This window comes from Entelurus aequoreus, linkage group LG01 (assembly GCF_033978785.1).
Source record: "Entelurus aequoreus isolate RoL-2023_Sb linkage group LG01, RoL_Eaeq_v1.1, whole genome shotgun sequence".
Classification (NCBI taxonomy): Eukaryota; Metazoa; Chordata; class Actinopteri; order Syngnathiformes; family Syngnathidae; genus Entelurus; species Entelurus aequoreus.
In genome coordinates, this window is record NC_084731.1 from 9,838,228 (window position 1) to 9,865,299 (window position 27,072).

The window sequence follows — 27,072 nt, forward strand, 5'->3', positions numbered from 1 at the left end:
ATACATTTTAATTTAATTCTTCATTTTAGCTTCTGTTTTTTCAACGAAGAATATTTGTGAAATATTTCTTCAAACTTTTGATTAATATTCAAAAAAATTATTCCGGCAAATCTAGAAAATCTGTAGAATCAAATTCAAATCTTATTTCAAAGTCTTTTGAATTTCTTTTAAAAATTTTGTTCTGGAAAATCTAGAAGAAATAACGATTTGTCTTTGTTAGAAATATAGCTTTGTCCAATTTGTTATATATTCTAACAAAGTGTAGATTGGATTTTAACCTATTTAAAACATGTCATCAACATTCTAAAATTAATCTTAATCAGGAAAAATTACTAATGATGTTCCATAAATTATTTTTGTAATTTTTTCAAAAAGATTCGAATTAGCTAGTTTTTCTCTTCTTTTTTTCGGTTGAATTTTAAAGAGTCGAAATTGAAGATAAACTATGTTTAAAAATTTGTCATTTTTTTTCGTGTTTTCTCCTCTTTTAAACCGTTCAATTAAGTGTAAATATCATTAATTATTAATAATAACATAGAGTTAAAGGTAAATTGAGCAAATTGGCTATTTCTGGCAATTTATTTAAGTGTGTATCAAACTGGTAGCCCTTCGCATTAATCACTACCCAAGAAGTAGCTCTTGCTTTCAAAAAGGTTGGTGACCCCTGGTGTAGCATAATATTGTTTTTAACATGGCTGTGCAGCACTTTGGAAACATCCTTGTTGTGTAAATGTGCTATATAAATAAAGTGGATTGGATTGAGTAAAACATGCTAGAAACTAGAACATCAACTGATGCAAAGCTGTGTCATTAACTCTAAAGGCTTAGTGGCCACATGCGTGGACAGCACCTTTTAGCTCTTATTTCCAAAATTGTGTACACTACGGAATTGGGGTCTTATGTGGACACTTATACTGCCACCTGGTGGTGTCAGAGGAGTATAACATACAATGGAATTTGGAAAAAAGTGTAAAAATATGAATGTCACTAAACATGAAGTACACCTTTGTGTACTTATGGACTAAGTACGTCATATAAAAAGATGATTCTTAGTTTTTATTCGAATTAGGGTCCATCCATCCATTTTCTAGGGATGATGTTTGATAAGGAATTATCGAGTTCGAGCCTATTATCGAATCCTCTTATCGAACCGATTCCTTATCGATTCCAGATAGGTTGTTGTATATGGAAAAAACCACACAATATTTGGTTTAACAAAAGCTCACTTTTATTATATAATAAAAAAATAAAATCTAATAAATAAATAAATATTGACTGTTACCCACCTAAAAAAATAAAATAAAATAAATAAACATTGACTGTTGTTACCCAAAGTATATTAAGTGGGATTTTTCAGAAAAACAAATATATACAGTGACACAAAAACAAGCTGTCTCTGTGATCACTATAGGTGTATAAATAATAATATAGTGTTAAATAAAATCAGTCCCTTGGGCACAAAACTGAAAATAATACAGCTCTCCAAAAAGTGCAATTCTGCTGCTATTTGACTTAACTGTTTGTTATGATGCTTTGACATTTTTGCACTTTATTTCTTTATTGAAAGAAAATTCTATGAAGAGAAAAGTTATTTGCAAATGTGGTTACAATGCTAAAAAATGAAAAGTTAAAGCTAAAAAAAGAAATACACTTTATTGAGTTAACATTATTTCTTTATAGGGGGAAAAATGTTATGAGCTAGGGAATATAACAACTACACTACCCAGCATGCAACGGGAGTTACGAGCATGCGCGGTAGCCCCGAAAAGTGTTGCATGTTGCCACGCTGTGAAAGTAAACATCAAGAACTCAGCCAACACGCCTCGTCTGCATTATTTATAATTAGACAGACAACACATATACAGTGCGACTTTGTTTTGTTTACAAGGAAAGAAAAACAAAAGTTAAAAAAGGGAGATATGTTGTATATATATGTATGTGCTGCGGTTGTTTTAAGAACGTTGCGACAGCTGCCATAAAGGAGGTGCGTTGCTAGCCTGGTTGCTATGTTTCCGGTTGGTCGTAAAAGTGTTGGTCATGTGTTTTACCCTGCTCAAATCTCTCAGTAAAGTTATTCGATGGATTATACCTTTTGTTTTGAACTTTATTACACCTTGGAGCTCTTTTTCCCGTCCATTGTTTTCCTGCTTTCGCTATCTGCGCCTAATGACTGAGCTACGTGACGTCATTTCTTGTGATGTCCCACGGAGCATTTCTGGTCGGGACGAAAAAAGAATCAACTCTTTTCCTTTACTATAGTGGTCTCGATAACAGGTACCGGTTCTCAAAAAGGGATTCGAGTCCGAAGACTCGGTTCTTTTCTTATCGAACAACCGGGAAAACCGGTTTCGAGTATCATCCCTACCATTTTCTACCGCTTATTCCCTTCTGGGTTGCGGGGGGCGCTGGAGCCTATCTCAGCTACAATCGGGCGGAAGGCGGGGTACCAATAAGGCCAAATAGCAAAGAGAAATTTAAAAAAAAAAGAATGTAAACAAACAGCTTGGGCCTTAAGATTAACACTCACAAGTATAAAACTACTTTTTTAAAGTAATAATTTCTTATTTCAAGCATGAAAAAAAAAATCATGATGTCAAGCGCGTATCATTATGTCAAGATAATGGCACTAGCATTTACTTCATTTAAGAATATTTGTCAACATATTGAGCAAAAAGGTTGGTTTTTTTCTACCAAGAAAAGTGCACTTGTTATTAGTGAGAATATACTTATTTTAAAGGTATGTTTGGGTTCATTGAGGTTAGCTAATTAGGGTCCGCCCTGTGGGAGTCCTTTGCACTGGTTACAAAGGAACCTATTGAATTTGTAAGGTTTTATTATTATTATTCTTTCTTTATTATTCCGCAGCTTTGCACACTACTTTGCCCCCCTTTAACATGCTTCAAAACTGACCAAATTTTACACACACATACAAAAAGTGGTACAGCCCACTTTAGTCAAAAAACCAAACCCCAAAAATCAAAATGGCGCTCCAGCGCCCCCTAGGAAAAAACAAAAACAAACTGCCTGTAACTCCCACTAGGGAGGTCGTAGAGACATGAAACAAAAACCTGCATGTAGGTCTCACTTAGACCTACAATTCATAATTTCCCATCCTCGGGCAAAAGCCAACAGGAAGTTGGCAATTTCCCATTTTAGACAAAAATGTACTAAAAACACTGCTTTTTACGTCTTTGACCTCTAATTTGACCCCCTTAAAATACTTCAAAACTCACCAAACTTCTTACACACATCGGGACTGGTGGAAATTGCGATCTGAAAAAAAAACCGAACCCCAAAACTCAAAATTGTGCTCTACATAATTTTTGAAAAAAACAGAGAAAAAACTGCTCCTCAGAGGAAAACTCAGACAAAACTGCTTGTAACTTCCGGTAGGAACGTCTTAGAGACATGAAACAAATACCTATATGTAGGTCTCGTTTTACTTGTTTTGGAAAGTCTTGACAAGCCGAAATTTCTTGTTCTATTGGCAGATAATTTTGCTTAGTTCAAATAAAATACCTCTCATTTTTGTATTTTTTTCCCCTTGTTTTTGAACACTGACTTTTTGCAGTGTAATCGCTATCACGCCAACAAACAAGATCTATTGTTTCCAGATGTTCATGTATTCCGGCGATGTAGTTTAGGTCAAATTGTTAAAGGAACATTCTTTGACTTCATCGCTTCAATGTTTACAAAACAGTTTGAAGGCAGATGCAAAAAGGGACAAAGTTTGCTTCGATAATAACACTGGAAAAAAAGCAACGTTCTATGCGAAGGACATTGACTGAAGTTATCTTTTTTTGTAATTTACTTGGAAAAATAATAGAAAAGTAGTAAGAAATACAAACTAATGTGGAAAAGAGGTGTGTAATTATGAATCGGCGCTGCAAGCCTTTCAGTGTGAAAGCTGCAGGGTAGGGCGCTGAGATACAATCAATTCCATTTTGCCACACACTGCTGTGAATAATGGAAGCCTGATCGTGAAGTATGCAGTCCATGAACAAACATGGTCATAAGTTATTCCGCTAGATGCATTTCACACTAGTTGGGGCTGTTTTAGGAACACCCCGCAGCCCACTTGTGTTCGGTGTTTTGCAGCGTAAGAGCTGCACAAATGAAGTGGGTTATAATTACTTTTGCAATAAATTCAACAGACTTTACTAAAGACGGAGCTTTATTCATCTTCGTGCAGCAGCCAGATGACGATTACATCTCTTTGTACGGTATTTTTTTACATGTCTCGTGTTTGCAGAGTTGCTAAAAGTTATTCTGTGAGTGCCGCACTTATGAATTATTCACGTCATTATGCTTCATTTAGTCTAACTGTTTTGAAAGTGTTGACACGGTGTATGTACGTAGCGTCCTTAATTGGTTCAATGTATTTAGACAGGCATAAAGAGCAACTTAAACGGGATATCGCCGAGCATTAAATGGAAGAATCAATAACGCTTAAGTATGGAACTACTCTTAAATTAATGTATTTTTAATACTGACAAATGATTATTGCCTCCACAAAGGATAGATACTTACTTAAAAATGGACAGGCAGTTTTCTTAAACGTCTATCTGAAAAATAGGTTTAATTGCTGTATGTTGTTTCCCTTGTCATTTTTTACTCACAAGCTAAACAAAAACTGCAGGATTTAACTGCACCATCTTTTTCTGGAAATCATATTATTCTATATCAGACCTGGGCGAATTAAGGCCCGGGGGCCACATGCGGCCCGTTAAGCTTTTCAATCTGGCCAGGGGCCGTACTTATCAAGCTTCTCAGAATTACTCCTAAGAAGTCTGCTAAGAGTTGACTTAAGAGTAAATAAATTCTTCGCTGAAAGCTGCACTTAAAAGTTAGTTATCAAGCGTCTTACTCACACTTTCAGCGAAGTGTAGGACTGAATCTTAAGTGTCACACTCGGAGCTGAATTACGACATTACTATGTGCCGTAAATGGAATTTTAGGTGACGTCATTTCTGTGTCCATAGAAATGACCAATCACGGAAGGGAATCCGTTGTCTAAGAATAAAGAAATATCTTGGAAATATTTAATTGGACAATGGGAGTGTATATTTTGACAATAAACAACAAAATAATACAAAACAAACTAGTCCCCGCCGGCACTCACGCTACCGCTCCCTCTCTTCTCTTCTCTCGCCCACACACTCACTGACGTCACTCACCTCACGGCCACACACATACGCTACTGTCATAACATTTTCTTTCCAATTCATTAATTAGGCAACTAATTTGAAACTGGTGTGGGTGGCTCTATATATACTAGCCCACTGCAGCCACATGCAGAAATCAACAAGGAATCGAAAAGTATTAAATCTGTGACAAAAATAATACCCGCTCTCTCGCCTCAGTGCCATCCCCTGCTGGCAACTCCTAACCACTTAAGACACCTCTGAAGGTCTCTTAAATATCGTGGAGAGTAGGAGTGATTCTTAGACTTAAGAACGTTGATAAAAAGCTTTTATTCTTAAGTTTGAGAGTAGGACTAAATTTCGCAAATTCTCAGGACTTAAGTGTAAAATGGCACTCTAAGAAGCTTGATAAGTACGGCCCCAGATGTTTAAGATGGAATGTGTAGCTGCAATCATGATGTGCAGTGATGTTTTCTAATGACCGGAAGTCTTGAACAAAGTATTTCAATGGTTGGAATCTGCGCTTTTGCATGATATTTTAGTGACTAGTGTAGGGCTGCAACAACTAATAGATTACATCGATTAAAATCGATTATAAAAATAGTTGGCGATTAATTTAGTCATCGATTCGTTGGATCTATGCTATGCGCATGCGCGGAGGCAATTATTTTTATTTTTTTTAATTATTATGATTTTTTATAAACCTTTATTTATGAACTGCAACATGTACAAACAGCTGAGAAACAATAATCAAAATAAGTATGGTGCCAGTATGCTGTTTTTTTCCCCAATAAAATACTGGAAAGGATAGAAATGTAGTTTGTCTCTTTTATCCGATTATTAATCGAAGTAACAATCGACAGATTAATCGATTATCAAATTAATCGTTAGTTGCAGCCCTAGACTAGTGTTGTCCTGGTATTAATATTATTTAGATACTTTTCTAAATAAAGGAGACCAGAAAAAATTGCATTATTGGCTTTATTTTAACAAAAAATCTTAGGGTGTGGCGGACCGGTACTTTTCAGCGGCGGTATGGTACCGAATACAGTGTTTCCCACACATTCATTTATTTGTGGCGGCCCGCCACGAAAGAATTACGTCCGCCACAAATAAAAACAAAACAAAAAAAAAAACTTTTTTTTTTTTTTTTTGTCCTGTCCAGCTTCTCAGGCAAATCATATAGTTGATGTAGATGCCCATATAGGCTGTTCAGATTTACTTTACAAAAGAGAAGTGTAGGATACTTCTCTTGTTGTCTTATTTGTATTTGACCACTACTGTTTTCTGTTTATTTGTTACCGACTGTGGCAGGACACCTCTGCCTCTGTTTCACTTTATGTTGCTGGTAAATAATATGGTTGTAGTAGTAGGCCAAAGTTAAATTATTTAGTATGCACTAATTAAAGGGGCAGAGCTTTAAGAGACATTTTAGCTTTTATATTTTATAAGATATATTTTTTGTAAGAACCACAATTAATAAATATATTTCAGTGAATAACTTATTGTTCAAATCTGTATATAAATATGTACATAAAGTGTTGTAATTATATTGTAAAATGGATGGATGGATGGACGTTTAAAATAAAACTGTTATTAATTAGTAAGTATACATTTTTTGAGCATTTTTAGAGAAAATCATATCATTCTAGTAAATTATGCAAATTACTCGATGATGTCATGGTGACCACGCCCATAGCCACGCCCCCACCGCCACAGGTATCTTGGCAGTTTATGGGAAACACTGGAATATGATTCATTAGTATCGCGGTACTATACTAATACCCGTATACCGTACGACCCTTCTAGTTACTATGGTAATCTACGTCACAGCAGCTCAGACGAGGCACCAAGCAGTGTGGGCGGGGAGCGTTTCCACAGAGTGTTTCCAGAGCCTGAAATGTGGGTGTCAGGGACAGACGCTGAAGGAGATTTTTACAACAAAGTTCTAAAGCTTAGTGATGTATCACATATATCAGATTGTAGATTTTTTTGGTTTTTTTACCCTTCACGTTCATATTTCGCTGTGTTTGTTGCATTTTTGTTGCATTTGGCTTGATTGTAAAATATGTGGATTGAGAGGGGGTGTGACGGTCATATGTTCTCAATATTCAGGGTTTTATCGTTCATAGGAACAAATTAAATTCCATTCCGTTTTTAAGACGGTCTGTCATAATCAGATTTTATTGTCAGGTTTTGTATTAGTTTTCCTAAAAATAGTTTTGTGTACACAATCTATGTGCTATTAGTCATTGTGTAAACAATCTATGTGCTATTAGTCATTGTGTGAACAATCTATGTGCTATTAGTCATTGTGTAAACAATCTATGTGCTATTAGTCATTGTGTAAACAATCTATGTGCTATTAGTCATTGTGTAAACAATCTATGTGCTATTAGTCATTGTGTAAACAATCTATGTGCTATTAGTCATAGTGTAAACAATATATGTGCTATTAGTCATTGTGTAAACAATATACGTGCTATTAGTCATTGTGTAAACAATCTATGTGCTATTAGTCATTGTGTAAACAATCTATGTGCTATTAGTCATTGTGTAAACAATCTATGTGCTATTAGTCATTGTGTAAACAATATATGTGCTATTAGTCATTGTGTAAACAATCTATGTGCTATTAGTCATTGTGTAAACAATCTATGTGCTATTAGTCATTGTGTAAACAATCTATGTGCTATTAGTCATTGTGTAAACAATATACGTGCTATTAGTCATTGTGTAAACAATCTATGTGCTATTAGTCATTGTGTAAACAATCTATGTGCTATTAGTCATTGTGTAAACAATATATGTGCTATTAGTCATTGTGTAAACAATATATGTGCTATTAGTCATTGTGTAAACAATCTATGTGCTATATTTCTCTAAATTTGGCCCCCCGAGTCAAAATAATTGCCCAGGCCTGTTCTATATTATATCACTACAATGGTACTTCTGTTTTTGGACAATAATTTTGCACCGGCGCTACAACAGTATTTTATAAATAGGACCTTGTTTTAATTTCCTAGTATACTGAGTGTACATTGCATGTGCAAACACACCAGGATGAAAACACAGAATGTTATGGCAACACTTACAGCTATAATCTGATCCACTGTTTGCTTGAGATCCCGTTCCGTCTCGCTGTGATTATTATTCATTCAACCGTTTTCCTGGTAAGATGTTTCATAAGTGTCTTAGTGGTGTATTTTCCACACCGTTATAGTGTTATAGCTACAGCACCATACAGATTCAAGCACCGAGTTGAGAGAGAATGTCATGTCTCTTTTCGCTGCCTCCCCCGCACTCGCCATCCACCCACCTCCACTCTCCAAGGCAGCGCTGCGAGCAATCTGTGTGTTTAGTTTTGTTTGCCTATATAAAGCATCATCAATAATGCAGAGGCCCCTGACTCCTCTTCTATACGATAGAGGGGCTACATGGGCTTTCTTCTCTCGTCGAGGACCGAGCTCTGCCCCAACGAGTCGTGTTAAACCACCTTCCAAACTGAATAAAACCATTTCAAAAACACGGGCGGACGATTCAGCGAACACGATGCGATGGCCTGTGAGGCTCTATTACTCTACATGGAAACTTTCAACAGAGCAGCTATGGAACGTGTTTGCAAGCAAGACAGGATTTACAGAGGAGATGTTTGTGAAAGGGGTTATGAACGGTGAGCAAATACAGATGTGGGCCAAAACTCTGCTCTGGCAATAATTGGAACTTTAAGCTCACAGGACGCCAATAGATATGCAATTACGACAATGCAATTAAAGTTATCCGCTGGCCAGTCTGATATGTGTAATGTATTCTAAAAAAAAAAGACAGAAAAAGCCTTCTCTAATACCACTTTGAACAAACTAAAAAGCAATTACCGTATTTTTCGGAGTATAAGTCGATTTGGAGTATAAATCGCACCGGCCGAAAATGCATAATAAAGAAGGAAAAAAACATATAAAAGTCCAGTGTTTCCCACACATTCATTTATTTGTGGCGGCCCACCACGAAAGAATTACGTCCGCCACAAATTAAAAAAAAAAAATTATTAAAAATTTAAATAAAAAAAAAAAAAAGTTTTTTTGTTTTTTTTGTCCTCTCCAGCTTCTCAGGCAAATCATATAGTTGATGTAGATGCCCATATCGGCTGTTCAGATTTACTTTACAAAAGAGAAGTGTAGGATACTTCTCTTGTTGCCTTATTTGTATTTGACTTTATTAAATGTATTTATATTAGAAACACAACATGTGTATATAACAAAGGGTGCAAAGTCTGCAGGCAGTAGGAAACACATGGTTAAGTGTAGGGAGTAAAACTGATGGCAGTCTAAAGTTCAAGATTTTTGGAGCTCTTTGTTCAGTGGATCAGATGTTTGATGAAGCTCTGTGTCTATCTACCACCACTACTGTTTTCTGTTTATTTGTTACTGACTGTGGCAGGACACCTCTGCCTCTGTTTCACTTTATGTTGCTGGTAAATAATATGGTTGTAGTAGTAGGCTAAAGTTAAATTATTTAGTATGCACTAATTAAAGGGGCAGAGCTTTATGAGACATTTTAGCTTTTATATTTTATAAGATATATTTTTTGTAAGAACCACAATTAATAAATATATTTCAGTGAATAACTTATTGTTCAAATCTGTATATAAATATGTACATAAAGTGTTGTAATTATATTGTAAAATGGATGGATGGATGGACGGTTAAAACAAAACTGTTATTATTAATTAGTAAGTATACATTTTTTGAGCCTTTTTAGAGAAAATCTAATCATTGTAGTAAATTATGCAAATTACTCGATGATGTCCTGGTGACCACGCCCATAGCCACGCCCCCACCGCCACAGGTATCTTGGCAGTTTATGGGAAACACTGTAATATGTTACGTTAACATACCAGGCACGTTCTCAGTTGGTTATTTATGCCTCATATAACGTACACTTATTCAGCCTGTTGTTCACTATTCTTTATTTATTTTAAATTGCCTTTCAAATGTCTATTCTTGGTGTTGGCTTTTATCAAATAAATTTCCCCCAAATGTGCGACTTATACATGTTTTTTTCCTTCTTTATTATGCATTTTTGGCCGGTGCGCCATATACTCCGGAGCGACTTCCATCCATCCATCTTCAACCGCTTATCCGGAATCGGGTCGCGGGGACAGCAGCTCCAGCAGAGACCCCCAGACTTCCCTCTCCAGAGCAACATTTGCGACTTCCTCCTGGGGAATTCCGAAGCGTTCCCAGGCCAGAGAGGAGATGTAATCCCCCCATCTGGTCCTTGGCCTGCCGCGGGGCCTCCTCCCAGTGGGACGTGCAACGAGGACCTCCCTAGGGAGACGCTCGTGAGGCATCCGCACGAGATGCCCGAACCACCTAAGCTGGCTCCTTTCCAAGCGAAGGAGCAGCGGCTCTACTCCGAGTCTCTCTCGGGTGACTGCACTTCTCACCCTATCTCTAAGGGAGATGCCAGCCACCCTTCTGAGGAAACTCATTTCGGCCGCTTGTAGCCGCGATCTTATTCTTTCGGTCATTACCCACACTTCATGACCATAGGTGAGAGTAGGAATGTAGATAGCTCGGTAGACCGAGAGCTTTGCCTTCTGGCTCAGCTCCCGTTTCGTCACAACAGTGCGGCAGAGAGACTGCAATACTGCCCCAGCTGCTCCGATTCTCCGGCTGATTTCCTTCTCCATCTTTCCCTCACTCGTGAACAAGACCCCGAGATACTTAAACTCCTCCACCTGGGACAGAGTCCTGTCCCCTACCCGGACTGTACAAACCATCGGTTTCCTGCTGAGAACCATGGCCTCAGATTTGGAGATGCTGATCCTCATTCCAGCCGCTGAACACTCGGCTGCGAACCGATCCAGTGAGAGCTGAAGGTCACGAACCGAAGGTGCCATCAGGACCACATCATCTGCAAACAGCAGTGATGCAACCTTTAGCCCCCCGAGACGTATACCCTCTCCGCCATGGCCACGACTCCGCCTAGAAATCCTGTCCATGAAAATCACAAACAGGATAGGTGACAGAGCGCAGCCCTGGCGGAGACCAACCCCCACTGGAAACGGATCCGACTTACATCCAAGCACCCGGACACAACTCTCGCTTTGGTTGTACAGAGATTGGATGGCCCTCAGCAGGGTTCCCCTCACTCCGTACTCCCTCAGCACCTCCCACAAGATCTCCCGAGGGACGCGGTCATACGCCTTCTCCAAATCCACAAAACACATGTAGACTGGATAGGCATACTCCCAGGCCCTCTCCAGGATTCCCGCAAGCGTAAAGAGTTGGTCAGTTGTTCCACGACCAGGACGGAATCCACATTGCTCCTCTTGAATCTGAGGTTCGACTATCGGCCGGACCCTCCTTTCCAGTACCTTGGCGTAAACTTTCCCAGGGAGGCTGAGTAGTGTGATACCCCTGTAATTAGCACACACCCTCTGGTCCCCCTTTTTGAAAAGGGGAACCACCACCCCAGTCTGCCACTCCCTCGGCACTGTCCCAGACTTCCACGCAATGTTGAAAAGGCGTATCAACCAAGACAGCCCATCAACACCCGGAGCGACTTATACTCTGAAAAATACGGTAAGTAACTAAATAGTTACTTTTCACAGTAACACATGACTTTTTGGTGTAAGTAACTGAGTTCCTTTTGAAATAAAGTAACTAGTAACTGGAACTAGTTACTGGTTTTCACTGCTGAATACTCATGCTGGTCGACTCAGCTGCTGAAATAGATTATTGTAAGTCTGTGTAGTTGCAGGTTTGCTACATAAACCTAAAGAGTGTTTACTTGTCACTAAAAGAGAAATCAGTTACTTGAATGCATTAATTGCTATAGAATGCACCTGCATGAGCAGCAACATTTAGGCAAGAGGACATAGAGTACAGTCATAGGAGGCGCTATTGATAATGAAATGGCGCTGAGGATCAGAGATGACAATAATGCGAGCTGAGGATTACGGAGCATTAAGTGTGTGCATGGGTCTTGTTGTCTCCTTACATGTGTAGGAACAAGGGCTGCCGGATAGGCCAACTTGTGGTGCCTCCACATCCAGAAGGAGAAAAGGACGACAGCAGCCAGCCCGATGACAGGAACCAGGGAGTAAAGCAGCGTGCTGAAGAGCTGAGGCTTCTGGGGAAATGGGTTGGATGTAGCTGTGAAGAAAAAGAAGACAACACGAAGCTTTTATTGACAAAAGCGTCTGTACAATTGTGCCACAGATGTATCACGAGTGAGGCCGTAACCTTGCAAACGCAGCTTGCTACTGCACTAAGGGTTCATATAAATGCATGAACTTACATGCACACAGCAGGACGAGCAAATCCATCTTGTGACATCACATAATCCTCCAGCCTAAAATAACAGCGCTGTGAACTGTGTCTGACCTCTGCAGGAGCTTCAGGGCGGTGCCTGCTGGCCCTGCCTGCCCACCTTTTGCAGGGTGTGACACGCAGATCGGACCTTAATTCGTTCCAAGCTACGGTTGTCATGATACCAACATTTCAGGAGTGGATACTGATACTTTTGAATGTCCATGAGTCTCAATACAGTACTTATGTGACAATATGATAGAAGTTAAAAAAAACAAAACTAAAAAAAACTTAAGTTATGTAATTTAAATGTCACTATTTTAGTGTATTTCAGTATTTAAGACCACTGTGCTTAAACATATTTTAGCAGACAATTCTAATCGCAGTACAAGCTGCCAAGAGGCAATTTTACATTAAAAAAAGAAGAGTTGTGGCCCAAAGCCTCCCGTTATATAAAAACAAACAAAAGTGTGTTTATTATAAATATGGTTACACCATATTTTTGAACCATAGGGCGCACCGGATTATAAGGCGCACTGCCGATGAATGGTCTTTTTCTTCATATATTAGGCGCACCGGATTATAAGGCGCATTAAAAGAGTCATATTATTATGATTTTTTTCTAAATGTAAAAGACTTCCTTGTGGTCTACATAACATGTAATGGTGGTTCTTTGGTCAAAATGTTGCATAGATGATGTTTTACAGATCATTTTCAAGTCGCTTTCTGACAGTTGCTTGAGGATGCGCCGTTTTGTGGGCGTTCTTATTTACGTGCCTCACCTTCGACAGCGTCTTAACATATATATATATATATATATATATATATATATATATATATATATATATATACACACATATATATACATTTATATATACACACATATATATATATATATATATATATATATATATATATATATATATACACACACACATATATACATATATATATACACACACACACATATATACATATACATACATATGTATGTGTGTATATATATATATATATATATATATATATATACATACATACATACATACATATATATATATATACTGTACATATATACATACATATATATATATATACACACACACACACACACATACATACATACATACATACATATATATATATATATATACTGTATATACACACACACATACATACATACATACATACATACATTTTATGATGTTTATTTTTCCCATGGTCTGTGAGTACGCTGTGTCAGCAGAGAATGAGGAAGTGTCTGGGAGTGAAACACTTGTTGGAATTGGGCCCGTTAGCATTTGATTGGCAATAAAAGCTAAAACGAGTGTCAAACTTTGTGCGTCGTTCTTAGCATTTGAATGCCAATAAAAGCTAAAAAGAGTGACTGTGCGTCAGAGGACACAAAGTCAGACGCTCTTTTAAGCTTTTATTGCCGATCAAATCCTAATAACGGGCCCAATTCCAACAAGTGTTTCCTCCGTGCACACACATCCCCGCGTCAGACTGCAATGGCGGACCTGCGCTAAGCATCTCCGTTTCCTGTCCATGCTGATGAGAGCTTCAAGAGGTAGTCACCTGAAATGGTTTTCCAACAGTCTTGCACAACGAGAGTGTGCAAAGCAGTAATCAGAGCAAAGGGTGGCTATTTTGAAGACACTAGAATATAAAACATGTTTTCAGTTATTTCACCTTTTTTTGTTCAGTACATAACTCCACATGTGTGACAATCTACAATGTAAATAGTCATGAAAATAAAGAATGAGGAGAAGGTGTGTCCAAACTTTTGGCCTGTACTGTACATGAGCATTTTGGACTTGCCACGCCATGTGTGTGTGTGTGTTTGTCTGTTTGACAGTACATAGTACATACTGTAGGCGGTTGACTGGTGTGTGTCACTCTGTGGGGGCGTATCAGGTGCATACAGGAACCGCTCGTTGCACATGTTGCCTTCACAGCAGCAGAAGAATACATCAGGATTCTCCTTCTTTTCCACGCACTCGTTGCTGCAAAAGAGAGCAGGAATTAAAGTATTAAAGAAGCATTTTATCCATAATAGTACAATCAAGTTGTAACACAGTGGTTGACTGTGTCCATTAGGAATGGAGATGGCATCCCTAACCCTTACCCAAACACAGCAGTTGGACGGTTTTCAAGATTTTATCTGTAATTTGATATATTATTTGTAATTTGATGTTGTAAAAATAGAGTCATGGCAGATTTCACAGCTTGGCAGCTATCAGCAGAGAGTTGTCTATGAATGTTCTCATTCATCCAGGTCATTGTAATCGCAACTGGACTGTTTGGTTTGTCTTCGAAGTCATTTCGCCTCTCATCCAAGTAGGATTCATCAATTTATGCTCATAAATTGATGAATTGTTGAGTTCAAATTTAAATGACAATAAAAAGGAAGTCTAAGTTTAAACTTGGATTGGTCAGATCTAGTCTTAGTTGTTTTTCTCACTAAGATAGGGCGAAACCATCCTTGCCCAGGCCCACCCTCCTGGTTTTGGAGTATGAATATTTGTCGTTTTGGCACCGATCTAAGTCTATGAGCATGAACTGATGAAGCCTACTCGGATGAGAGGCGAAAAGTCTTGTAAGACAAAACCAAACAGTTCAGTTGCGATCGATTGAATGCCCTGATATCAGCAGAGAGTAGGGACGATGTTCGAAAACCGGTTATCCCGATTGTTCGATAAGAAAAGAACCGATTCCATGGATTCGAATCCCTTTTTTGAGAAACGGTTCCCGTTATCGAAGCCACTATAGTAAAGAAAAAGATTTGGTTCTTTATTCGAATCGCTGGGAAGGAATCCCGTGTCACAGGAAATGTCCTGTGGCACGTCACAGGAAATGACGTAGCTCAGTCATTCGGCGGCAGATACAGAAGCAGTAACAACAATGAACCGGAAAAAACGCTCCGAGGCATGGCTTCACTTTACTAAGAAATACAACGAGGAAACGGCTATCTGCAATTGTTGCCAGGCTTCACTTTCCTGTAAGGGGAGCGGTACAACAAACATGTTGAAACATGTTCAGGCCGTACATAACCTGAAGGTTAGAGAAACGTGTCGTGGAGAAGCAGTGACAGAGATGACGAAGCACGCCCCTCTTCCTCTGCTTCAACCTGCAGTCCCAGTGATAGTGCCGGTGAGTAACTAACGTTAACTGTTGCCAGGTAATTTCCATATCTGCTCACTTGTAGCCTTTAGGCTAAAATAACGTTACCTCTTATGTTAACCAGGACTGTAGTAATGTTAGCTAGACTAACGTTACCTAAGCATAGTCAGTGGCTAACGGTAACGTTAACGTTAGCCTTTTTGTATGTGTCTGATAACGTTAACGGTATCTTGTAGCCTACACCACTCCAGAGTTTGCAGGTCTGTCTAATAAATAATACAAATGAATGCATGTATTTTTATTTGGTGGCCCAATTAAAGGGGCACTAACAGTCAATATTTATTTATTTTATTAAATTTTTTTCTTAAAAAAAATACAAGTGAAGGCTGCCAAAAGTGAGTTTTTTTTAAACCAAGTATTGTGTGTTTTTTCCCATATACAACAACCTATCTGGATTCGATAAGAGAATCGATAAGGAATCGGTCGATAAGAGGATTCGATAATGGCATCGAAATCGATAATTTCTTAACAAACATCCTCCCTAGCAGAGAGCATACCTTATAAAGTCCTAGCTCATGCCGCAGCTAAAATACAATTCTCAAAAGAAGGATAAAAAAACATTTTTGGACCATTTTTAACTCTAATTAATGTATGAATTATTTTTCAGTGTAGTACACCTGCAATACAGACTAGTGTACATTTTTGGATTCAAATATCTCAGAATAGCAAAGTTATGTGTAAATATTAGGGCTGGGTGTTATGGCTGAAAACTGTATCACAATGTAAGTTTGTTTATATTGGTCGATATCTATAATTATGATTTTTTTTATGACCTATGGAAAATATGGACCAGGTGAAAAATATATTAAATTTTGACATTTGTATTTGAAATGTAACTTTTCTCTGATTATAATCCCCTCAGCTATCAAGGCAGAAAGGAAAGGAAATGTCAACACAACCATGGGAACACTCAACTGATGTAAACAAACTTCTAAAATAAACACTAAATAAATAACTTTTTTTAAATAATGGTGCAAAAATAAGGAATATGTAAGAAATGGTAAACGGGTTATACTTGCACAGCACTTTCCTAACTTCAAGGTACTCAAAGCGCTTGGACATTATTTCCACATTCACCCATTCACACACTGCTAACTACGACCCATCAGGAGCAAGGGTGATGTGTCTTGCTCAAAGACACAACAGATGTGACTAGGTTGGCTAAATGCTTAATAAAGCGTAACAAAATAGTGCAACATGTTAAATTGTAAAAAAAAAATTTTTTGGCAGGTTTACTGCCAGGAAGTTACGTGGTCTGTGTAACATTTAATTTGGTCTGTTATTATTCTTTAAGTATGGAAGTTAATTTGGGTTATGCAGTAATTATTATATAAATATTATTAGACCACATTAATAAATGTACATAGCACATTTGTCATATTTTGTTATTTGTTATTTTTGGAACACAGCTTTTTTATGGACCTGTGTAGCACATAGAAATAAAATAAACAAGAAACATATCAAAAATGTAAAACTATAGCAAAAAGGCATAAACTAATGAGAACTGTTGAAGCAAAAAATTATTAAAGACACAAATATTTCCCTTAAATACATAAAGTTTCTTTAGCCTTTTTATTCACCTACTTCTTTATAAACAACATAATGACGTCAACAACACCCAGCAAAATCGAAAATCGAGTTTTCAGAGAGGATTCTATTTGTGGCCAAAATCGTGCAGCCTTACGAACCTCCATCCATCCATCTTCAACCGCTTATCCGGAATCGGGTCGCGGGGACAGCAGCTCCAGCAAAGACCCCCAGACTTCCCTCTCCAGAGCAACATTTGCGACTTCCTCCTGGGGAATCCCGAAGCGTTCCCAGGCCAGAGAGGAGATGTAATCCCCCCATCTGGTCCTTGGCCTGCCGGGGGGCCTCCTCCCAGTGGGACGTGCAACAAGGACCTCCCTAGGGAGACGCTCGTGAGGCATCCTTACGAACCTAATACACTCAATTAATTCTGAACATTTCAGCTTCCTTTCTTTGTTTCCGTGTGTGCATGCGTGTGTTTGACATGTTTTTTATTGTGCCGACGCTGCTTCACACCTGAAGTTCCTGACATCGAGAAAATTGGTAGTTTGCAAAGTTGTGAGCATATAGCACAATACGCATGGCTGACAACACTTCTCGAGAGGAGGATTATTATTACTATACACGTATACATGTCCACACACACTTGCCATTCCCTTTCTGTTGTACAAGTTGAAACAATAATAACAAAATCGACACAGTTTCAATCACTCTTACTCTTTTTTTTCTAACACTACTTCATTAGATAAAAGCCAGAGGAAGTGGCAGCCGCCTTCGTCTCTTTCTGGACTCTCCAGGGAGGTGGGAGGAGGCTGTGCTAGGGTTTCGACTGAAGGAAGCCGCAAGTGATATCACACTGAAGGAACAAACCATACCGGAGCAACGAGCAATTTGTTTATTCTCCATTTCCAGAAGATAACCTCAGAGCAGTCAGTGCTAATTACAAATATATATAGGGCGTGGTGAGTGTGTTATTGTCTGTGAGCTGCATGAGTGCTGCCAGCAAAGGTATTAAGTTCATTTTCATTTACCGTTTGATTGATTGGCTTACTACTATCGGCCCAGTTCTACAAAAGTATGAATATTCTTTAATGCCCCTGGACATCGAATAAGGGAAACATCAATGCCAACATGTTCTGGGACAAAGCACTGAGGCGGAGCACGGAGCAGCATTCGAACATGGTAACAACTGTAAACACACGTCCAAGACAACACTGCCAAATTAAGAAAACTGAAAGTAAAGCTGATGGAGTGACTATAAAACTGCAACGATTTGTCCCTGTTGTCAACAAAAAACGATAAGAAAAAAGGTGTCAAGTAGGGCTGCAAGTAACGATTATTTTGACAGCCGATTAGTCAACGATTATCTTAACGATTAGTCGGATAATAAATCCTTAACTTATTAATTAGCTCTAATCTATCTATTGATTGCTAGACACAGTTGAAGTATTTTTAGGCATCTGCTTACCAACAACAGAGATGACAAATTAATCCGTAAATATACATTTCCGCTGTAAATGTGCTGCTCATTCAGCTGTTACAAAAATTAAAATGACTATTAAAATGTTGTCCATTTAAAAAAAAAAAAAGGAAAGGCAAATTGCTAAAAAAAAAAATAACGATGGAATTGTTACATTCTAAAATGTATCATTTCTGAATCGTATTGTCCTCCATGCATCTAGATACGTATTGAATTGTCCTCATGTTGGAGAGATGCACACCACAAATACATACCAGTGTTGCCCATAAACTGCCAAGATACCTGTGGCGGTGGGGGCGTGGCTATGGGCGTGGTCACCATGACATCATCGAGTAATATGCATAATTTACTACAATGATATGATTTTCTCTAAAAAGGCTCAAAAAATGTATACTTACTAATTAATAACAGTTTTGTTTTAAACGTCCATCCATCCATTTTACAATATAATTACAACACTTTATGTACATATTTATATACAGACTGGAACAATAAGTTATTCACTGAAATATATTCATTAATTGTGGTTCTTACAAAAAATATATCTTATAAAATATAAAAGCTAAAATGTAGAGATGTCCGATAATATCGGTCTGCCGATATTATCGGCCGATAAATGCGTTAAAATGTAATATCGGAAATTATCGGTATCGTTTTTTTTATTATCAGTATCGTTTTTTTTTTGGTTTTTTTTTATTAAATCCACATAAAAAACACAAGATACACTTACAATTAGTGCACCAACCCAAAAAATCTCCCTCCCCCATTTACACTCATTCACACAAAAGGGTTGTTTCTTTCTGTTATTAATATTCTGGTTCCTACATTATATATCAATATATATCAATACAGTCTGCAAGGGATACAGTCCGTAAGCACACATGATTGTGCGTGCTGCTGGTCCACTAATAATACTAACCTTTAACAGTTAATTTTACAAATTTTCATTAATTACTAGTTTCTATGTAACTGTTTTTATATTGTTTTACTTTCTTTTTTATTCAATAAAATGTTTTTAATTTATTTATCTTATTTTATTTGATTCATTTTTTTTAAAAGTACCTTAGCTGGTTGTCCAAATTAGGCATAATAATGTGTTAATTCCACGACGGTATCGGTTGATATCGGTATCGGTAATTAAAGAGTTGGACAATATCGGCATATCGGATATCCGCAAAAAGCCATTATCGGACATCCCAACTAAAATGTCTCTTAAAGCTCTGCCCCTTTAATTAGTGCGTACTAAATAATTTAACTTTAGCCTACTACTACAACCATATTATTTACCAGCAACATAAAGTGAAACAGAGGCAGAGGTGTCCTGCCACAGTCAGTAACAAATAAACAGAAAACAGTAGTGGTCAAATACAAATAAGGCAACAAGAGAAGTATCCTACACTTCTCTTTTGTAAAGTAAATCTCAACAGCCGATATGGGCATCTACATCAACTATATGATTTTCCTGAGAAGCTGGACAAGACAAAAAAAAATATATATATATATATATATATTTTTTAATTTTTTATTTGTGGCGGACGTAATTCTTTCGTGGCGGGCCGCCACAAATAAATGAATGTGTGGGAAACACTGCATACACACACACATTTTTCCTAAGCATACCTGTCATAGCAGTTGATGTCGTCCAACCAGCAACCTTGCTTGACTACCTCCACGGTGCCAGAAGAATTCTTCCATGTGGCGAAGCAGTGCCGCCTCTTGTCCTTATCGCCATAACATGGCTCAATACCACTGCGATTAGTGCGCTCCTTCTCCCAGCTGGAGTTGTAGTAGCTGCACTTCTGTGTATCCGAGCGGCCCAGGATTGCACCTGGCGGGTAGAAAGATCACAAACATTCTCACTAACAAAAAAGACACTTTTCTGAAGATATTTTCTGTATGGCAAAAAAAAAACGTATTCCAATTGGCCACCGACATGCCACTGTGGTTAAGTTGAGATGGTCATCTGATTGATCTATTATTAAAAAATAAATACGGGACAAAGAAATGCTAAAAGGATATTTCTCAATTAACCTCTTAAGGCCCAAGCTGTTTGTTTACATGCATTTTTTCTTTTCTTTGCTATTTGGGCTTATTGGACCCTAATTAGAATAAAAACTAAAAATCATCTTTTTATATGATGTACTTAGTCCATAAGTAACAAACGTGTACTTCATGTGTAGTGACATGCTAATTTTTATTTTAACAATTTTTTTTTCTTCAAATTCCATTGTATGTTATACTCTTCTGACACCACCAGATGGCAGTATACCGTATTTTTCGGACTATAAGTCGCAGTTTTTTTTCATAGTTTGGCCGGGGGTGCGACTTATACTCAGGAGCGACTTATGTGTGAAATGATTAACACATTACCGTAAAATATCAAATAATATTATTTAGCTCATTCACGTAAGAGACTAGACGTATAAGATTTCATGGGATTTAGCGATTAGGAGTGACAGATTGTTTGGTAAACGTATAGCATGTTCTATATGTTATAGTTATTTGAATGACTCTTACCATAATAAGTTACGTTAACATACCAGGCACGTTCTCAGTTGGTTACCGTAATTTCCGGACTATAAGCCGCACCTGACTATAAGCCGCACCAGCTAAATTTAGGGGAAAATACAGATTGCTCCATATATAAGCCGCACCCGACTATAAGCCGCAGGGTTTTGATGTGTAATTAGCGTAGTATATAGGGGTTCCTGCTACCACAGAGGGGATTGTCGGGACAGAGATGACTGTTTGGGAACGCAAAGCGTCCCATTTATTAACAATAAATATTTCAATCATTCAATCAAACTTTCACATCTTTGACATGGCGAACAGCATTCGTGCAGAGTACAAATAATACAACGGTGCAAAGTAATACAAAGTGCTCGCCTGTACGTTATCAAAATAAGCAGCCTACCGGTATATGAAAAGTCAGTCTTTAATCATTGTGTCATCGTCTTCCTCCTGCGTACTAAAACCACCGAAATCCTCTTCGTTGGTGTCGGAGAAGAACAGGCCGTATATAAGCCGCACTGTTGTATAAGCCGCAGGGACCAGAACGAGGGGAAAAAGTAGCGGCTTATAGTCCGGAAATTACGGTATTTATGCCTCATATAACGTACTTATTCAGCCTGTTGTTCACTATTCTTTATTTATTTTAAATTGCCTTTCAAATGTCTATTCTTGGTGTTGGCTTTTATCAAATACATTTCCCCAAAAAATGCGACCTACCGTATTTCCTTGAATAGCCGCAGGGGCGTTAATTAATTTAAAACCTCCTGTCACACCTGCGTTTACCGGAAACCGGCGGGATGGCCGTGCATGCGGTAATTATTTTAAAACCTCTTCTCACTCCGGCGTTTACCAAAAGGAATCCATAAAATTTAGGCGTGCGCTATGAGTGTGATGTAAGCATACCATCATGAAAAGCACATTTAATTAAAAAAAACGTTATTATGGTCTTACCTGTACTTATAAATGGAGTCCATTTGCAGCTCCTTCTGACCAAAAGCATCGATAACTTGTTTATAGAAGTCTTCCTTATTTTCTTTCTTCAGTTTTAAAAGTCTCTGTTTCGATGGAGATATTCCTTTAATTATTACCTCCTGCTTCGATTGAAAGTCCAGTTTAGAAAACTGTTTTATTTTATGTATGTAATCCTCCATTTTAAAAGTTCAGGCAGAGGACAGAAAAAAAAATCTCTTGCTGCGTGTGTTCACTTCTTCTGCAGTACCGGAAGTCGCAAGAAGGATCACTAGCGCGGCAGCGCCCTCTACCACCAGGAGGCGGGAGTCATTTAATGACTTATACAGTATTTCACACACGCAGCTACGGTATATTAATAAAACATAGCTGCTTACTGTTCTCTTTAGCATACTGTACAGGTATTCAATAGCTTGGACCTTAAATCCTACTGAAAAGCTCTTTATCTTTTTTCCTTTGTGCGATTGCAAACTACTGAAAGCAGCTTCCTCCATTTTGAAAATGAGGACAGATGCGTCACTCGTGACGTAACGAATTTGACCCGGTGGAAGTTCTAGCCATATGCTAAATATTTTGCGAAACGAGTTTGACCCGGCGAAAATTACAGACATGCGATAATAAAATTAATATTTTGCGAAACGAATTTGATCCAGCTTCAATAATAAACCGGCGATAAGGCCAAGCATGCGTTAATTATTTTGAGAAACGAGTTTGACCCGGCAGTAATTCTAGACGTGCGAATACTATATTCCCTGCGCCAATTCAAGGAAATACGGTATACTCCAGTGCGACTTATATATGTTTTTTTCCTTCTTTATTGTGCATTTTCGGCCGGTGCGACTTATACTCCGGAGCGACTTATACTCCGAAAAATACGGTAAATACGGGACAAAGGATATTTCTCAATTAACAATAAAGGCAGCCATCCAGGTTCTTAAATCAAGAGGGTTCTGTCTATAAAAAGCATTACGTTCACATTTACGCTGTAAATCTAACTTTTATTTAGTTGTGATAATATTTTTGGCCAAAAATATGACATCACTCCAAGAGACTTGACAAGAGTTGAAAATCCCAGGTTGCATGCTGAAAAAAAGCCCATGTAAATCTAAAACAAGTTACTACCGTATTTTTCGGATTATAAATCGCAGTTTTTTTTCATAGTTTGGCCGGGGGTGCGATTTATACTCTGGAGCGATTTATGTGTGAAATTATTAACACATTACCGTAAATTATCAAATAATATTATTTATCTCATTCACGTAAGAGACTAGACGTATATCAGCAATCGACACACACACACACTAACACACACGTCAACCAATAAAAATTTGGTGGGGGAGGTTCATGGCAGAAGTGCATTGTGGAAAAAAAAAAAAGATGCTACCTGCTACTACGTCCGTACCTATGAAAATTGATCATTTCAACATTGGCGGTAACTTATAAAAACTGAGACGGGCTGAACAAAAATGGCACCGAAGAGGAAATCATATACTGCAGGTTACAAGCTGGAAGTAGTGAAATATTCAGCAGAAAACTGCAATCGAGCAGCAGAAAGAAAGTTTGGAGTACGCGAGAAACTTGTAAGGGACTGGCGACTTAAACTCTAGTGCAGACACGGGCATTCGGCGGCCCGCGGGCCACATCCGGCCCTTTGTGCGTCCCTGTCCGTAATCTGTCTGATAAAGAGCGCGCAAGGGAGGCTGATGCGTTGATGGTAAAACTGCAAACCCAACAAGGACTTTTTGCCATATTTCACACCCCCAGATATGCAGCCGTCAGGACAAGTTTCGTCATTTCTCACAAAATCGCCAGAAAAAGTAAGGCGTTTTCTGACGGAGAGTTTATTAAGGAGTGCTTATTGGACTCTGTTGCGCTGATATGCCCGGAGAAGAGGGGCGCATTTGAGAACGTGTCACTCTCCCGACGCACTGTAACGAGGCGGGTTGAGACCATCGCTGGAAACTTGGAGCTTCAGCTGAAGAACGGAACGGCCGACTTTGACTGTTTTTCACTGGCTTTGGATGAGAGCTGCGATGTACGTGACACCGCCCAGCTGCTCATCTTCTTACGTGGGATAACTGCAGACTTTCAAATCACGGAGGAGCTGGCAGCCATGCGGTCAATTAAAGAGACAACCACAGGTAATGACTTGTTCACATAGGTAAGTGCGTGTTTGGACATGTTAGGACTGAAATGGGACAAGCTGGCAGGTGTGACAACAGATGGTTGTCCAAATCTGACGGGGAAAAATGTTGGACTTTTAAAGAGGATGCAGGATAAAGTGACAGAAATTGACATTTTTGTAATAATAATAATATAATAATAATGGATTAGATTTATATAGCGCTTTTCTAGACACTCAAAGTACTTCACAGAGAAGTGAGAACCCATCGTTCATTTTTACAACTCATTCATTCACCGGTGTGAGCGGCACCGGGGGCAAGGGTGTCCTGCCCAAGGACACAACGGCAGCGATTTGGATGGTAAGAGGCGGGGAGCGAACCTGCAACCCTCAGGTTTCTGGCACGGCTGCTCTACCCACTACGCCATACCGCCCCAAATACATCAGGAAGTGTTGTGTAAGACAGTGTTAAAAATAAAACCATCAAAAGCAATGTGCTTTTGTATAAAGTTAAGTTAGGTCAGTGTTTCCCACACACTCATTTATTTGTGGCGGCCCGCCACGAAAGAATTACGTCCGCCACAAATAAAAAATAAAATAAATAAATAAATAAATAAAAAATATATATATTTTCTTTTTTGTCCTGTCCAGCTTCTCAGGCAAATCATATAGTTGATGTAGATGCCCATATAGGCTGTTTAGATTTACTTTACAAAAGAGAAGTGTAGGATACTTCTCTTGTTGCCTTATTTGTATTTGACCACTACTGTTTTCTGTTTATTTGTTACTGACTGTGGCAGGACACCTCTGCCTCTGTTTCACTTTATGTTGCTGGTAAATAATATGGTTGTAGTAGTAGGCCAAAGTTAAATTATTTAGTATGCACTAATTAAAGGGGCAGAGCTTTAAGAGACATTTGAGCTTTTATTTTATAAGATATATTTTTTAAAAGAACCACAATTAATAAATATATTTCAGTGAATAACTTATTGTTCAAATCTGTATATAAATATGTACATAAAGTGTTGTAATTATATTGTAAAATGGATGGATGGATGGATGGACGTTTAAAACAAAACTGTTATTATTAATTAGTAAGTATACATTTTTTTAGCCTTTTTAGAGAAAATCATATCATTGTAGTAAATTATGCAAATTACTCGATGACGTCATGGTGACCACGCCCATAGCCACGCCCCCACCGCCACAGGTATCTTGGCAGTTTATGGGGAACACTGTAGGTTAAATTAAATTATTATTATTATTTATCTTACGGTATATCAAAAATTATTTGAGCAACATTTAATTGAAATATTGTCGGTGTGGCCCTCCAGCAGTGCTCAGGTTGCTCATGCGGCCCCCGGTAAAAATTAATTGCCCACACCTGCTCTAGTGCGACTAATGTTTTTTTCCTTCTTTATTATGCATTTTCGGCCGGTGCGATATATACTCCGGAGCGATTTATAATCCGAAAAATACGGTATTTGTTTTGAAGAGCTACAATGGCCTTTAAGAAAACACAATTTTGTATAACTCCTGTGCGTTTGCTCTCCTCCCGTGGTTTGTTTGCGCAAATGTGAACACAAACAACACCAAATAAGCAGACGGAAACTACTTCAAAAGCAGGATTGTGCAAAATCACAAACTTAATCGAAAATGTCTACCAAATTCCAACGGGATGAAAGCGCCTTTATTTATTTCTGTTTCCTCTGCCTCAGACTAGACGTGACCTTTGTCTCTGTGTGAGACCATAACACAGCAGCAGTGACTCGCTGCATTTTTAAAAACACCGCTGATACAACCAAAGAAAATCTACTTTATAAATCACCTCGTCTATGAGCATTTCCATTTGTTGACACAAAACAAAACATCAGTATGGTTTTTCTTTTGGTTCTCGGTACAGTGATTCACAGGGAAGTGTCAATGATCAGCGTGATCATGAAGTGCATATGACTAGAACAAAAAAGTGCACATTTCCAAGTTAAATGGCCACTGAGTAGGCTTTTACTGAATGAGACACCCAGAACGTACATGAAAATAAAGAATGTGGGATTTACAATATTCAGGCATGTGATTTGACCACAATGAAAAAGACTGAAAACATTTCCGGGGGTCTGGGGGACGAAGGCCCCCAGCCAGGTCCAGGTGGGGGGACAAGGGGGGCAACGGCCCCCGAAGCTCCTGGTTTTTCACCAATTTAACATGCTAAAATTAACAAAGACAGCACCATTTGAAGAAAATATTTTAGTGTTTAAAGACATGAAAACATCATTAATAGAACATACATAACCCAATTATAATAATGAGTCACTGTATATGGTTCAGTCCCAACAGTATTTAGTCACTAATATTTACATCTTGTGTTCATTTCACATCCACAGGTGTCACATTGATCAGTGATATTATCTACAGTTTATTTACAGTATTACCACATTACTTCAGTTCACTTCACACATTAGCTTTCTCGGAGAGCCCTAACATGAGCTTTCCTTGCACATTTCTGAGCAGCCTGCATTTTCCTTTTGGTCTCTGCTTTTGTAGCTTCTTTTGTGGATTTTTGGATAAATATAACAAAATACCAAATGTAAACATTTCTTTCTTTTCGCCAAAATAGGATATAAATTTATGAAAATAATTAAACATGTTTAGTATTGTTTACTCATGTTTGAAAATAGGAAATAATAATAACGTGAGGACACTGACATATTGCATGAAATGTGAAAATATTTACCTTCAAGATTGTTACACCACTGACAATAGTTTGAAGAGACTACATAAGAACTTAATATTACAAAATAGTATTATATGCAAATTTATTTCAAA

General features: G+C 38.1%; 1 protein-coding gene across 1 annotated transcript in view; it reads right to left on the reverse strand.

Annotated features, from left to right (window-relative positions):
- LOC133660918 (activin receptor type-2A-like) overlaps positions 1–27,072 on the reverse strand; it is a 100,996-nt gene that overhangs the window by 41,720 nt on the left and 32,204 nt on the right. The window contains exons 2-4 of the mRNA XM_062064389.1: positions 20,268–20,475; positions 14,330–14,463; positions 12,150–12,304 (exon numbers count right to left, since the gene is read on the reverse strand). Coding sequence (XP_061920373.1) covers positions 12,150–12,304; positions 14,330–14,463; positions 20,268–20,475 — 497 coding nt within the window. The remainder of the gene's footprint in view (positions 1–12,149; positions 12,305–14,329; positions 14,464–20,267; positions 20,476–27,072) is intronic.